General features: G+C 38.5%; 1 protein-coding gene across 3 annotated transcripts in view; it reads left to right on the top strand.

Annotated features, from left to right (window-relative positions):
* nectin1b (nectin cell adhesion molecule 1b) overlaps positions 1-16073 on the top strand; it is a 216995-nt gene that overhangs the window by 181831 nt on the left and 19091 nt on the right. For 2 of the 3 annotated variants that reach the window (XM_042743594.1, XM_042743596.1), the window contains exon 8: positions 13201-13302. The exons of the other annotated variant lie outside the window; for it this stretch is intronic. In XM_042743594.1, coding sequence (XP_042599528.1) covers positions 13201-13302 — 102 coding nt within the window. The remainder of the gene's footprint in view (positions 1-13200; positions 13303-16073) is intronic. 3 annotated transcript variants of the gene reach the window in all.

The raw sequence follows: 16073 nt of genomic DNA, 5'->3' as shown, positions 1-16073 counted from the left end.
CATAAAGTTGCACTTTTTTTCAGTTAAAATTAGAGTTTTGTTATCTAGGTTTTGTGATGTTGTCAGGCCTCAGTTTGTACAGAAAAACACAACCATGTCCAATATTGTTCTGTAATTGCTTCTTATTTCTAATGGGATTATTTACTATATACAATGATTCATGCATACATATTTTACAATAAACAAATATTTTACAACTGAACATACACTGAAAATTTTTTTTTATCATTCATCCAATAAAAAAAAAATAGGGTAATGATTCACATCTATATATTTTTTTTAACTAGAGCCAATGAAAAATAAATAACTTGCCCTTAGGGCAATTTTTTTTTTTTTTCATTGCCTCAAATTAAAAAATATAGATGTGAATCATTACCCTAAATTGTTTAAATTGGATGAATGAAACATTTTTTCAGTGTATGTAAAGATCGATTACTCACATATTTACTATGTACATAGACACATTTTATGCATAAGTCTTTTACATTAAAATAAATGTGAGTGTTCTTTCTGCAAAACTGCCAGGACATTATTCTTTGTTTAAGGGGAAAAAAAGAAAATAAAAAAAATAAGCAAATTCTGTTTTTAATTACTCCCTCTTATGTCGTTCCACACCTGTAAGACCTTCGTTCATCTTCAGAACACAAATTAAGATATTTTTTTTTATTGAACCCAAGAGCTTTCTGACCCTGCATAGGCATGTGCTGTGGTACTTTCCTGAACGTGCATTAACACGGAACACAGAACTGACACGGAAGAGAAGAAATTGTTGAATAAAATCATTATGTTTGTATTCTTGTGGCTTCATAAAATTATGGAGTCACATGTGCTGTTTTAACAATGTACTTACTACCTTTCTGGTCCTTGAACGTGGTAGTTGCATTGTTGTCTATGCAGGTTCAGAAAGCTCACTGATTTCATCACAGATATCTTAATTTCTGTTCTGAAGATGAATAAAGGTCTTACAAGATTGGAATGACATGAGGGTGAGTAATTAGTGAGATAATTGGGTGAACTAACCCTTTAAAGCATCCTTGCTCAATAGAAGTGTTAACATAAAAAGATAAAAACTGATGGCTGTGTTTTAAAAGGTAAAACTGCAGCTGTGCTTTAAAAGGTAAAATGCTGTGATTTTCAGATTTGCATTCAGTACAGATCTACTAACACCAACCGCAGGTCAATTGGTTTCTCCTGATCCACCAATTCTGACGATGATCAAAAGAAACCACAATCTTTTGTAAATGCAGTGTTTCTACACCGTGCATCAGTTTCTAGCAATTTTTAGCTCTGTTTTAATGAAGCTCTAATTTAAAACAGCTTATTTCCAATTCTGCCTGAGGAACCAAGAAGTGCCATCGCAGAGCGCTTTATTGTAAATACTAATTGAATCTCTTCAACAGCTACTGAAAAACTGTTGATTTAATCACCTTCAACAAAACTGAAAAACAGAGCATGCAGGACTGCATCAAGGGAAAAAGTAAAAAAAAATAAAAATAAAAATCAGGTATAACTCTAAGAATATTGTTGCGTGAAAGCCGCGGCAAAAGCAGTAAACATGCTGAAGCAATTGTGAATCTATGATGGATCCAGGTAGATGAACTTGAACGAATGATGGCCATTATGCCAAGATGATCTCATGCTGTCATACAGTCCAAAGGCTATGCGAGATGTAAGTCGGGAGTCCAGGGCAGCTATTTAAAATTTTCCAGTTTGTAGTAATGGATACTATCTAGTTTCCTGCATTTCTTGTATTTTAGTTAATTTTTTTGATGATCTATCACTTCCACTTTGTGGTCTAAAAAGTGAGAATTTGTTCAAAATAAACACACCTATGCTCCTACAATATTAATTTTATCATTTACCAAGTAGCTGAGCTCATTTTTCTATAATTTTGCTGTGCAGAATGTTTGCCAGTGCTGTAAATGACATAATTAGCATGACACAGATCCGATTTAATTTGCGAGATTACGCTTTGTTGACATTTGAGGTTTCGTGCAATGTCCAATACTGTAATTAGCATTCATGACACACCAGAATTCACATTTGCATTTGTCTTTGGCTATGTATTTGAAATGAGGTACGTTGTCCTTGGTGGACAATGCTAATTTCAAAGAAAGCTGCGTAAAATCAACTTCCCTAAATCGATAGTGTGTATCGAAGGTCACCGTGGTTCTCCTAAATCTTTCCAAATGCATCTTTAAACTGAATTTCCTTCAGTATTCTGAGACATTTGGCTCTAGCTGTGCTGTTTTGAAAGTGAAGAATCCTTGCGGGGCACAGAATTGTAAAAAACCTGACAGTAAACATGTTCAGGCTGTGATTGTGTCTCCCTGATCTTAAAGCACACAGGATAAGGGAGATCACAAGCGAGTAGCATTTATAAACAGCAGGTGTCTTGCCTTACTCTTTCTTCCCATACAAATATCCATCTCTGGCAGAAAACAACTGTGTTTGAGTTTGTTTATGTGTTTGTTGTGCTTTTTTAAGCATTGAAGGAGTCATTGATTTGCCATTGATTTGCCATGCTCAGATCCCATAAATGTTTGCTTCATGTAAGTTTCAATAAGATCAGGCCTTCCATGGTGGATTGCAGGGTGTGTCGATGAAGGGAAGACCTGCTGTTGGTATAAACAAAGGACAGTTGTCCTCACAGTCGGTGTTGCTAGGAAACTGCTTACAACAGAAATCTATAGAAAGTTGAGTGTGCACATACATACCACTGTACTAAACCACTCTCCTTGTTATCTTCACCACTGTGTGTGCTTCAATTACACCACAGACACATTGTGAACGAATTTTAGCACACGTGTGTCCTTGAACTTTCAAAATGCTTCAGAGACATCAGAGACATTCAAAGGAGCTGCTTTAAAGTCAACACGAAATCAAAGTAGACCCTGTTTATATTGTAATACACATCCTTGAGGCATGTCTCACGAAGCTGATTTAAATGGCTGTCTGGGTTGAATCTAGCTTAGTTCAGTTTCTTTCTTTTTCTTTCTTTCTTTCTTTCTTTCTTTCTTTCTTTCTTTCTTTCTTTCTTTATATATATATATATATATATATATGTGTGTGTGTGTGTGTGTGTGTGTGTAAAAGAAAGAAATCTTCTAATGTTCCTGCTGTCTCTCTTTTATTTTGAAGCCTAACACTTGTCTGTTTCAACTGCATGGAGAGCTCCTTGGACCACATGATGTGGTTCAGAGCAAGATCTTCCAAATGCAAATGGCACACTTCAACTCCAGAACTTTTACCTGCTTAATTGATGTAGAAATAACAAAGGAGTAACCCATGCCTGTCCATGAAAAAGCTTTTGAGTCAATTGTCCAATTACTTATGGTCCCTTGAAAAAAGGGAGGTACATATTAAAGAGCCGTAATTCTTCCTCCAATTTTGATGTCAATACCTTCAAATTAAAGATCAGATTGTGCACTTTAAGCCAATATTCATTATGTATAATTGCAACATGACAACAGTTTTATCTTGTATTATATTTTGAATTTATTCCTGTGATGTCAAAGCTGAATTTTACTCGTCTTCAGTGTCACATGATACTTCAGAAATAATTAAAATACGCTGATTTGCTGCTTAAGAAACTTTTCTTTTTATCATCAATGTTGAACATGATTGTGCTGCTTCTTTTTTAGGACATTTTGTTAAAGAGATAAAGAGCATTCATTTTACATACTATCAATATAAACGTCTTTACTGACATTTTTGAACAATTTAAAGCACCAAACAATTAAATAAATATAATAATTTCACAGTTCATCATAAACTCAGCATCAAACCCTGAGTTGAACCAGAATGTTTCTATTGTGAGACTGCCAAACTTGATCTAAACTGAATTTTAATTGGCTTTGTCAACTTGAAACCTGCAGTTTCATTAACTTTTGAGACCGGGATTATTTATCACTACACGTTATTTTCCATAGAAAAAAATAGTGTTTGTCTTTCTCCACCTCTGAAATGACTTTTGTTTTTGATTGACAGCACAAAACCCTTTTTCTTTCACAGCCTCTCCCCTCTAATCACCTGGCATTATTCTGGCATGTAACAAACACATTTCACATTCCGTTCGGCTCTCTGTAAATCATGTCCTGCCCTAAATGTTTGTTTTTGTTGTTGTTGTTATTGTGCAAACATGTGCGTATATCTTTTTGCACTTGGAAACACCTCAAATTACAGAAGTAAAATGACTTGGGAACTGCATATTGCGTTGAAATGAGCAGTGATTTGTTGTAATGTAAAATCATTATACTTCTGTACGTATGTCTGTCAACACAACTTCCCGTTTAAACTTATGCACTTAAGCGACTTACAAAAGAGGAACAAAAGCAATTTGTCAAATAGACAACAGTATTTCAGAAATCAGAAAGAGTTTTATTGCCCAGTTTGTTTGCACATACAAGGAATTTGTTTTAGTGTCATAAGCTTCCAGTATACAGAGACAACAACACAGAGATAATACAAATAAGATGTGAATAAAATTCACACACATAGATATTAATAGACCATACACACACACACACACACACACACACACACAAATAAATAAAATAAAAATAAATTGTATGTACAAGTGTGCTATAGATAGGATAGGAATAGAATCATAATAATAACAAAACAACAACAACAACAACAAAAAACTAAGTTGTAGGGATGTAGTGGGATTTAGGGTGATAAATAAGTATAAGGTTATTGTACAATTTTATTGCACAATGAGAGAACAATAACTGTTCATGAGGTAGATTGCCTGGGGAAAGAAACTGTTCTTGTGCCTGGCTATCCTGGTATTCGGTATTCTGTAACGCCGACCGAGTCGATGTGAGTGTCCCACTTCAGGTCCTGAGAGATGGTGGATCCCAGGAATCTGAATGACTCCATTGCAACCACAGAGATTTTCGTTATGGTAAGTGGGGGAGTGCAGGGGGGTTCCTCCTGAAGTCCACGATCATCGCCACAGTTTTGAGCATGTTCATGTCCAGGTTGTTGTGACTGCACCAGGCAGCCACCTCTTTAACCTCCTGTCTGTAAAGCCCAGGACACACCAAGCCGACAATCGGCCGATGGTGAGCGACGGTCAGGCTAGTTTGTTTGGCGTGTTCTCTCGTCGGCTCTTGACGGGCTCACAGTTTGCCCTATTCAACATGTTGAATCAGCGTCGGGTGATGAAAGTGATGAAAACAAGCATGTGAAAGAATGCGGTACAGACAGAAGGCTGTTTAAATGTTATATGATCTTTCCCAATGATTCTAATACACTAATGTTTTTATAATAACATGAGCTGCTTAAAATGATTGAAGTTATCAATGTTACTGATATTCAAAATGGTAAGCAATCGCTGCTTTGTTTACATTTCGTATATCTCTGTTTATCTCGTATATCTTTGTTTCGTTTTCTCCTTTTGAATGACGAATATATACTATTAATAGCTGCTGATATGAACAGCTCATTCCTCTAACGCATGCACAGAACGCACATGTTAGTTTGCCGTCGGCTGTAGTCTGTGCGGTGTGTTCCAGCACAGCTTTTTGGTCTGACGCTGCCAATGCAAGGCGACAACACCATCAGCTTTCGTCGCCGCTAGTTCTTTGAAGTCAGCTTGGTGTGTCCCAGCCTTAAGCAGACTCATCTCCATCCTGGATGAGACAGATGATTGTAGTGTCATCTGCAAACTTAAGAAGCTTGACAGAGGGGTCTTAAGAGGTGCAGTCGTTGGAGTAGAGGGAGAAGAGCAGTGGGGAGAGGACACAACCTTGAGGGGCGCCAGTGCTGGTGGTGCTGCTGGTGGATGTGAATTTACCAGTTCTCACTAGAACTAGGAACAGAGAGCTGGGCTAGTTTGGTCTGGAGGAGTGTTGGGATGATGGTGATGAAAGTGGAGCTAAAGTCCACAAACAGGATCCTCACATAAGTCTCTGTTTTGTCCAGATGTTGCAGGATGAAGTGCAGTTCCATGTTGACTGCATCATCCACAGACCTGTTTGCTCGGTAAGCAAACTGCAGGGGGTCAAGTAAGGGTCCAGTAATGTCCTTCAGATAAGCCAACACCAACCTCTCAAATGTCTTCATAACCACAGACGTTAGAGCCACAGGTCTGTAGTCATTAAGTCCTGTTATCTTGGGTTTCTTTGGGATGATGATGGTGGAGCGTTTGAAGCAGACAGGGACTTCACACAGCTCCAGTGATCTGTTGAAGATCTGTGAGAAGATGGGGGCCAGCTGGTCAGCACAGGTTTTCAGACAAGCTGGTGTCGCATCATCTGGGCCTGGTGACTTTCTTCTCTTGTTCTTTCTGAAGACCTGGCACACATCAACCTCACTGATCTGAAACATAGGAGTGGGGGAGAGGGGGGTTGCAGGAGGTGTTAATAGCTGTGTGAAGAGATGTTCAGAGCGGGTGTGGGGTGTTAGACTGGGAGTTTCAAATCTACAGTAAAACACATCCACATCAACATCAAGATTTTCATCATCTCCAGTGCATGGTGCTTACACACTACAAACTTTTAATCCGTGATGTCTTTCAGGCCTTTCCACATTGATGCAGGGTCACTGGTAGAAAACTGGTGTTCTATCTTTTTAGCGTAGTTCCTCTTGGCCACTCTAATCTCCTTATTCAGTGTGTTTCCGGTCTGATTGTACAAGACTCTGTCCCCCCTTCATAGGCGTCCTCTTAGGCCTGACGAAGATGATGAAGTTTTGCTGTAAACCATGGCTTATCATTGTTGAATGTTAAATGAGTTCTGGTAAGGATGCACATCTTCACAGAAACTTATATATGGTGTTACAGATTCTGTAAGCTCGTCCAGATCATTGGCAGCAGCTTCAAAAACACTCCAATCAGTGCAGTCGAAACAGGTTTGTAATGCCTGCTCTGTTTAGTTGGTCCATCTCTTTACAGACTTTACTACAGGTTTAGCAGATTTAAGTTTTTGCCTGTAAGTCGATATAAGATAAGTCCTACAGCTGCTCTGGGGACGAAGCAATATGCATCTTTTATTGTGAAGTAACAATGGTCAGTATATTACTGTCTCTGGTGGGACATGTAACATGCTGTCTGTATTTTGGCAGTTCATGGGAAAGATTTGCTTTATTAAAGTCCCCGAGAATGATTAAAACAGAGTCCGGATGATGTTGCTCTGTGTCTGTGATCTGATCAGTGACTTTCTGTAAAGCTGAGCTCATGTGCGCTTGCTGTGGAATGTAAACACTCATGAGAATGAATGTGCTTCTAGATCGGAACAGCACATCTTCTTTAACACTGTTACATATGTACACCACCTTTCATTGAGCTAGAAACATGTCCCGCCGCCACGCGATTCCCCCGTTGATTTTGTGACATGGTCTGGTCTAAATAGCTAGAAGCTCGGCAGATTTAACGTGCTGTCCGTTACGGCGTCATTCAGCCAGGTTTCCGTGAAACACAGAACAGCAGAGTGTGAAAAATCCTTATTTGTCCGTGGTAGAGAGCGGAGTTTCTCCAGATGAATGCTAGGCAGCCCCGTTCAAAATCAACGCTGTCTGAGCTTCACGAGCACACTGGCTCACTTACCCTGTCTGTGTGTCCTGAATGAATGAATGAGGCATTTATATAGCGCTTTATATCATATCAGCAGCCATATCACCCTGTAGCTCAAGGCTGGTCGCCCAATGAAGCTAAGCAGGATTGAGCCTGGTCATTCCCTGATGGGAGACCTCCTGGGGAAACTAGGTTGCTGATGGAAGAGGTGCTAGTGAGGCCAACAGAGGGTACTCACCCTGTGGTCTGTGTGGGTCCTAGCACCCCACTATAGTGATGGGAACACTATACTGTCAAAAAGTACCTTCCTTCAGGTGAGACGTTAAACCGAGGTCCTGACTCTCTGTGGTCATTAAAAATCCCAGAATGTACTTTGAAAAGAGTAGAAGTGTGACCTCGGCATCCTGGCCAAATTTGCCCATTGGCCTCTGACCATCATAGCCTCCTCACAATCGCCATATCAACTGATTGGCTTCATCACGCTGTCTCCTCTCCACCAATAAGTTGATGTGTGGTGGGCGTTCTGCCACACTATGGCTGCCATCTCTTCATCCAGGTGGATGCTGCACACTGGTGATGGATGTGAAGATCCCCCCTCACAACGTAAAGCAGTTTGAGTACCTAAAACTGCTATATAAATGTAACAATTTATGATTATTATTATTATTATTATTATTATTATTATTATTACTAGATTAGTTTCAGTAGGAAATTTGTCAACACTGGAAAGAAAATTTTATCTGTCAAGCCACTTGATGTGGTCTGTGAAAGTGACTTTATTAGGCAACATAACACACATGACCCTGAATAATTATGCAAATGTCTCTTGTACAGTTAAATTTAGCTCAAAAGGCGAGACCTGTTATAGAATCACCCAAAGCTGACCCCGAGGATACTGTACCTGCACCAAAACGATAAGCAGCATGTAGATGAAAGGCCACTATAAGCCTGACTGACATCGTCCCCATGTTACATTTAGGTAATGAGGGAACCTGCAAGAGCCTCTGTAGCGTTTTCCTCCCTCCCCTTTCCTCTCAGCAAGGCCCCAGGGAAGAGATAACAAGAAACAAAATAGTTGGCTGCCATAACAAAGAGGCAGCAAAGCCTTTTATTCTTCCTTTAAATTGATTTTTTTTCCACTGTCTCAGAAATCTTCCGTAAAGCTAAAGTCCTCTTTACAGTGAATAGATATCCCTCAGAAATGTGACATAGGCAGGCGGTGATTGTTGGGAATCTTTACTCAAAGACCATCATTGCTGGAGGATTATTCCACATTTAGGCATTTCGATTCAGTCACATCAAACCACTAAAACAGCCCTCCGAGCCAAACAACCACCCCGCTGCACATGTAAGTGTCTCCGTCTTTTGTTTTGTTTATTTGTTGTTGTTGTCTTCTCTCGTCTTTGATTCCTGAGAAAATATGAAAAGGCTGGCTGCTATCGCTTGATTGTTCTCGCTTTTCTTTCATTCGATGACAGTCACAAATTCAAGCAGCTCCAGACGTTTTATTTAGGTTTGGAATAGACTTTCCGCTTTAGTACTTAAGGGTTGAGAAACTATCCCATCCCAAACTTCTAAACACATTGAGCTTGCTGGCAGTGAAGCGGGAAGGGCTTCATAAGGAGCACACTGTAAGCCTAATGAAAATTGCTCTGAAAACAATGAGGCTGAGGCCTTCGCTGAGCTCATTGGATGGGCTCGGGCATCGTTTTTCCGTCTAGCAGTTAGTTGGAAGAGGTTTTGCACACCCCATTAAACATGACGGAATGAAAGCACTATTCTGTTGTGTTCGTTTTCATAGGCAAGAGAGCATATGTTTTCTCTACGGCAGTTTTAAGGTGGTTGTTCTGTTGTGCTGCGGGCAAATTAGCCCGTAGTTATTTTTGCCACCCTACGCATCTTGTGCGTAACCATTTTAGTGTTTTTGCACCCTCAGGTCGATGGTTTCTTTTCTAGAGGAACTTCTGGTGTGAAATATTGCAAAACTTAAATTTAGTCAGAAAAACATGTTTGTGTGCATGTTTGAGACACTTTCTGTCAGAGGTCTTTTATCCCCAGTTTTCCTTTGCATGTGATGCGAAGAGATCAGCAGGTGGCCAACAACCCTTTGAATGAAGCTCATCAGTTTCAGAGAAACAGACTGCTGTTATAAACGGTGCTGTGAATTCACAGGCGTACATGCACAACATAAACAGTCTTTATTTATTTATTTATTTATTAACTGAGACCCCCTAGTGGGTCCCGGCCCCTTTATCGAAAACCACTGCTATAACAAGAACTTGAAATACACAGTGATTCTGCCGTACCATTCACATAGTTGGCCTATTCTCGCCGAAAGTGTTTTTTTTTTTTTTTGGTGTGACAACATTTCAAAACAAAGTCATAGATCCCTATGTGCTCCTTCACACTGAGGGTGAAAAGCTAAACTGTGATCAAACAGTATTTCACAACATAGGAATTTTATTTTGTTGCTGTGGTTCAAAACCCAGTAAAATAAACTTTTTGGCTTATTTGTCCAGAACCAGCATTCTAGAGAGACATTTGTCTGTTCATATCATTGATCTCCAGACACAAGGAACATAAAATAGCCACAGACAAGTGGCTAAATCCAAGATAATAACAGTATACAATATATTTTGGATTGGTTTCTCTGTAATCTGTTTTGTCATGGGTTATATTTTTATCAAGCAAGGCATAATGTACATGCAGCCAGTCATTATCCTAAAATAAATCTTGATACCATTAATATAATGATGGCAAGTATTGCCTAAAAAAATAAAATAAATGGTCACGAGCAATCAAAAATTGTATTGTGTAAGAAAAAAAAAAGTTTGATGCATGATACATACTAGAATAGCTAAGGATATACAGTGGGTACGGAAAGTATTCAGACCCCCTTAAATTTTTCACTCTTTGTTATATTGCAGCCATTTGCTAAAATCATTTGTTCATTTTTTTCCCCTAATGTACACACAGCACCCCATATTGACAGAAAAACACAGAATTGTTGACATTTTTGTACATTTATTAAAAAAGAAAAACTGAAATATCACATGGTCCTAAGTATTCAGACCCTTTGCTCAGTATTTAGTAGAAGCACCCTTTTGATCTAATACAGCCATGAGTCTTTTAGGGAAAGATGCAACAAGTTTTTCACACCTGGATTTGGGGATCCTCTGCCATTCCTCCTTGCAGATCCTCTCCAGTTCTGTCAGGTTGGATGGTAAACGTTGGTGGACAGCCACTTTCAGGTCTCTCCAGAGAAGCTCAACTGGGTTTAAGTCAGGGCTCTGGCTGGATCATTCAAGAACAGTCACAGAGTTGTTGTGAAGCCACTCCTTTGTTATTTTAACTGTGTGCTTAGGGTCATTGTCAACCTTCGGCCCAGTCTGAGTTCCTGAGCACTCTGGAGAAGGTTTTTGTCCAGGACATCCCTGTACTTGGCCGCATTCATCTTTCCCTCGATTGCAACCAGTCGTCCTGTCCCTGCAGCTGAAAAACACACCCACAGCATGATGCTGCCACCACCATGCTTCACTGTTGGGACTGTATTGGACAGGTGATGAGCAGTGCCTGGTTTTCTCCACACATACCGCTTAGAATTAAGGCCAAACAGTTCTATCTTGGTATCATCAGACCAGAGAATCTTATTTCTCTGTTTTTTAGCAAACTCCATGCGGGCTTTCATGTGTCTTGCACTGAGGAGAGGCTTCCGTCGGGCCACTCTGCCATAAAGCCCCGACTGGTGGAGGGCTGCTGTGATGGTTGACTTTCTACAACTTTCTCCGATCTCCCAACTGCATCTCTGGAGCTCAGCCACAGTGATCTTTGGGTTCTTCTTTACCTCTCTCACCAAGGCTCTTCTCCCCCGATAGCTCAGTTTGGCCGGACGGCCAGCTCTAGGAAGGGTTCTGGTCATCCCAAACATCTTCCATTTAAGGATTATGGAGACCACTGTGCTCTTAGGATCCTTAAGAGCAGCAGAAATTTTTTTTGTAACCTTGGCCAGATCTGTGCCTTGCCACAATTCTGTGTCTGAGCTCTTCAGGCAGTTACACAGACCTCATGATTCTAAGGTTTGCTCTGACATGCACTGTGAGCTGTAAGGTCTTATATAGACAGGTGTGTGGCTTTCCTAATCAAGTCCAATTAGTATAATCAAACACAGCTGGACTCAAATGAAGGTGTAGAACCATCTCAAGGATGATCAAAAGAAATGGACAGCACCTGAGTTAAATATATGAGTGTCACAGCAAAGGGTCTGAATACTTAGGACCATGTGATATTTCAGTTTTTATTTTTTAATCTGCAAAAAAGGCAACAATTCTGTGTTTTTCTGTCAATATGGGGTGCTGTGTGTACATTAATGAGGAAAAAACTGCAATATATGGCTGCAATATAACAAAGAGTGAAAAATTTAAGGGGGTCTGAATACTTTCCGTACCCACTGTAGTGGTCAATTATACAGTTTAACAGTATCAACATTCTTATACAAAAATAACTGAATTTCCCAGAGAAACATGTTATTCAATGAATGATAGACTGGATTGCATTTCACTTTGACTCAAGTAGACAAAATCTTTTCAGAAACTCATTTGCAAATTGCACCATTTTGTTGCATCATTTTTGTGAATAGGCCTTTGAATAAGTGCAAAAACTGTGCCTTTAGGTGTATATGTATCAGCTTGTCACTGCAAGACCCTCAAAAGGACACATTTGTCCCTTATTTATGCCTAAAAGGTGTATATTAGTACCCAGCACTGGGTAGTAACTGATTACATGTTATCTGGATTACATAATCACATTCCAAAAATTAATTACTTGTAATTAGAGTATATAACATTTTAAAATACTCATAATCAGGCTACAGTTATTTTATATTGATTACATGATTACATATTATTCACCCAATAACAATAAGTTATTCAGAATTTCTTGGTTCTCTTTAAATTCATATTTTCATGTTAGAAATTTACCTTTCGAAATTAACCTATTGCTTATTTACTTTCAGAAAGTCTTCCAGTTTTGTGGATTTTCACACAAAGACCCATCTATAATTACTGAAGAAAATTAAGAGGCCATAGCATTTGAACACTAGACCACTGGAAGTGTTTTCTCAACATTTCAACAAATACTGATGAACATTTTATTATTATTATTATTATTATTATTACATATTACTATATCTTTGACTTTCAAACATTTCAAAATGCACAAATTCACATTAATTAAATGTATTCGAGTGATTCCCCAAAATCAGCCAGCCTTTCACCTAATACATTTATGTGAAGGACTCCCTGAGATATTAAGATAAGTTAATAATTGAGTAACATTTGCATATTCATGGTTCTCTGATGTTTGTTAATGGTCACATGACAGTAATCAGTAATGGACTACAATTTGTAAGTAAGCTGCACACTAGTAATATGTATCCTAAGGTAGCAATATGTACTCTTGGTACTATTATGAACCCTTTAGATGTAAAGAAGGTACAGAGCTGTCAGTTTGAGGTTCCTGACCCAGTGAATGGTACAACTTTTGCACTTTTTTTTTCCTGAAACTGTACTGTTTAAGTGTTTAGGTCTTTGTACAGATTATGCGTGCATGTAGACAGACAGGTTAGCACAATTCCCAGGCGGCTGTGAATGGCGTCTTCATCTCAGGTTCTGTTGCCTTCGAAGGTTGTTCATCTGGACAAGGAGGATGAGATACAGAAGATTCCTCTCCAGCCTCCATACTATGACATGGCACAGTCTGAGTCCACTGCATTCACCGATAAGCCGGTGAGTAGCGCTGCTAAACTCATTGCTGTTTGTCCATTCTCTTGCTTTGGTGGTATCGTTGAAAACAGGCATCTGTGTTCGGCTGTTAGGGAGCACAAGATGAATTGCATTCAGAAAGATGTTTAGATTAAAAGAGGAATCCAAGGGGACTTATTTTCTTGTACTGTGTCAGCTGGGAACAGATGACAAGGGTCTGTAATTCAGCTGGCTCTGCAGACGGTTTGAGGTTTTTCATATGTTTGAGGGAATCTGTTGCAGGCATATAGCATTAACATCCTGGCTCTTTGTCGAAACCTAGTGAGCTGCCTTCTTACTTACTACCTTCATAGGAAGCTACCTTCAAAAGGTAGCATCCTACCTGAAATGAAACCTCACAGAATGGGAACAATTTGCATAGACAGCATCCCCGCACAAGATCACATGAAGTCCACAGAAGACTGAACACACACACACACACACACACACACACACACACACACACACACACACACACACACACACACACACACACACACACAAAAATGTTTAAACCAGCCTAAGTCAGTTTGCTGGTTTCAAATGTTATTCCAGCTAAGACATGCAAACCAGATTAGGTTGGTTTAAGATGTTTGGTTGTTTGTTTTTATTTAGCAGGGACAACGGATTTCAGTTGAGTTTTGTATTAGCATGTTGCTAAGCTAACAGTAGCACACTCAAAATTTAAAGTGGTGCATTTTTAAATAGATTGAGACATTTTTCAGTACTGATCAAACTATATTTAGAATCAATACATTGCAGGATTGTCTTCTGTCCATGTGGGGTGGAAAATACGACATACTTCATTTAATTTATTTAGCATTTCCTAAAACTTTAACCACTTATTATTTTATTTGTATCTTTGTTCTGTTTTAATTATTTGTCCTAATACTTTCATTATTTATTGGTTAATTTACTGTTAATAAAACATAATAATAATAATAATAATAATAATAATAATAATAATAATAATAATAATAATAATGTGTATAAAAAAAGAAAAATCAATATGCTTCAGAATCTTTTTCTTATGTTCGTCAGACTACTGTTTTTAGACTATCAGAATTGGTGCTGATAATTTTGAAACTTGGTATCTAAAATTTTGATATTGTAATAGCATTTCAAGCAAGCCATCAAGCAATGAATAAACACAAACAAATATATAAATAAATGTTAATTTATTTATTCATGGAATAAAATCACTTCATAAAGTATAACAAAAGAAAATATCTTTGAAGATGTCTTGAAGAACCTTTGTAACCACCTTCGCCAAAAGTGCACCTACACGATGCCTTCAAACCTGCCTGTATCAGAGGCTTACTAGATTTTGAAACAGAGCTTTTGTTTCAGTCATTTCAGCTTGGAGGAATGAAGCAATGCGGTCTTGAAATGCATTTACACCGTGAATTCACACACTTGCTTTATGTCACTGAATTACAATAGTGTTATATCTCCACAGCAAACCAAACACACACTTGGTGAAATATAATCGTACCACTCTTTACACTGAAACTTGGCTGTCCTCGCTGTGAGGTTTTATTCCTTCTGGTCACTCCACACTTCATTCTTCCTCATATAATGGTGTTCTACAGTCCAGGGCAATTAAGACACTAGTTACCCAGCAACCCTGTGTGGATAGATTGTATGGCTCTACATCGTACAGCATTGTCTTTCTGCCCTCTACCCTCAATTGCAGGCCATGTTATATTTGATGCATTTGCTTCTTCATAACTCTGAGCTGCATGCCTCTTCAAGAGCCACAATCTCTGGCCTGCTATAGGCTCATTGTTTGTCATCTTTTATAGCTTTGTTGGGCTTATTGTTTGTGAAAATGTCACATTTGTCAGGTTTGTGCTGACAGCATGACATGGCTGTGGAATGATTGGAGTCTCATTCTCATTAAAGACTGCAACAGGCTTGCAGTGTGTTTGAAGGATGTGGCTTTTGTTTAGACAGTCTTTTGTTGTTTGGGATTTCTTTATTGGTAGAAATGAAAAGCATGCTGTAAATGTTTTGCTACCAAAGAGAAAGAGTACAGTTTGATGCACCTGCTGCAAACTAAGACAAACATTATTTTTTTTTTTTTTTTTTTTTTTTTTTTTTTTTTTAACATGGACACTTTCATAAAATGGGCAACGTACTGCTGACTTTTTGTGTAAAGGTGAAGTGTGCAACACCAAACAGAACTGCAATAATACTAATACAAACATATGGAAGCCCACAGAGGCCATGCAGTATTATTAGTTTTCTGCCTTATTGTTACCTGATATAATAAGGAAAAGTCAGTAAAAAAAAAAAAAAAAAAAAAAAAAAATCCAGATAACTGTAAAAATATTTCATAATTACAAGAAAACAAGACAGAAAAAAATAAAATAAAAAATACATGTCCTCTGTGGGTTTTCATTCGAACAAACTCCTAGCCTTAAATTTGATGTTAAACAAAATATGTTACACTGTTTAGAATTTTTAAAAATTTTACTTCACTGGAATGGTATTAATTTTGGTGAATTTTGTGGCACTTACTATATGAACACACACACACACACACACACACACGCACACACACACACACACACACACACACACACACACACACACACACGTTTATTTCTGTGAATTGTGGGAACTTTCCGTAGACTTTTATTACTTTTATACTGACCAAATTATATTTTCTACCCCCTAAACCAATCCCAACCCTAAACCTACCCCTTACAGAAAACCTGTTTGCATTGTTACACTTTCAGCTAAACATCATT

The sequence above is a fragment of the Cyprinus carpio genome, chromosome B18, assembly GCF_018340385.1.
Source record: "Cyprinus carpio isolate SPL01 chromosome B18, ASM1834038v1, whole genome shotgun sequence".
In the NCBI taxonomy this organism is placed as follows: Eukaryota; Metazoa; Chordata; class Actinopteri; order Cypriniformes; family Cyprinidae; genus Cyprinus; species Cyprinus carpio.
The sequence above is the reverse complement of the archived record's forward strand: the minus strand, read 5'-3'. Positions and strand labels throughout refer to the sequence as shown.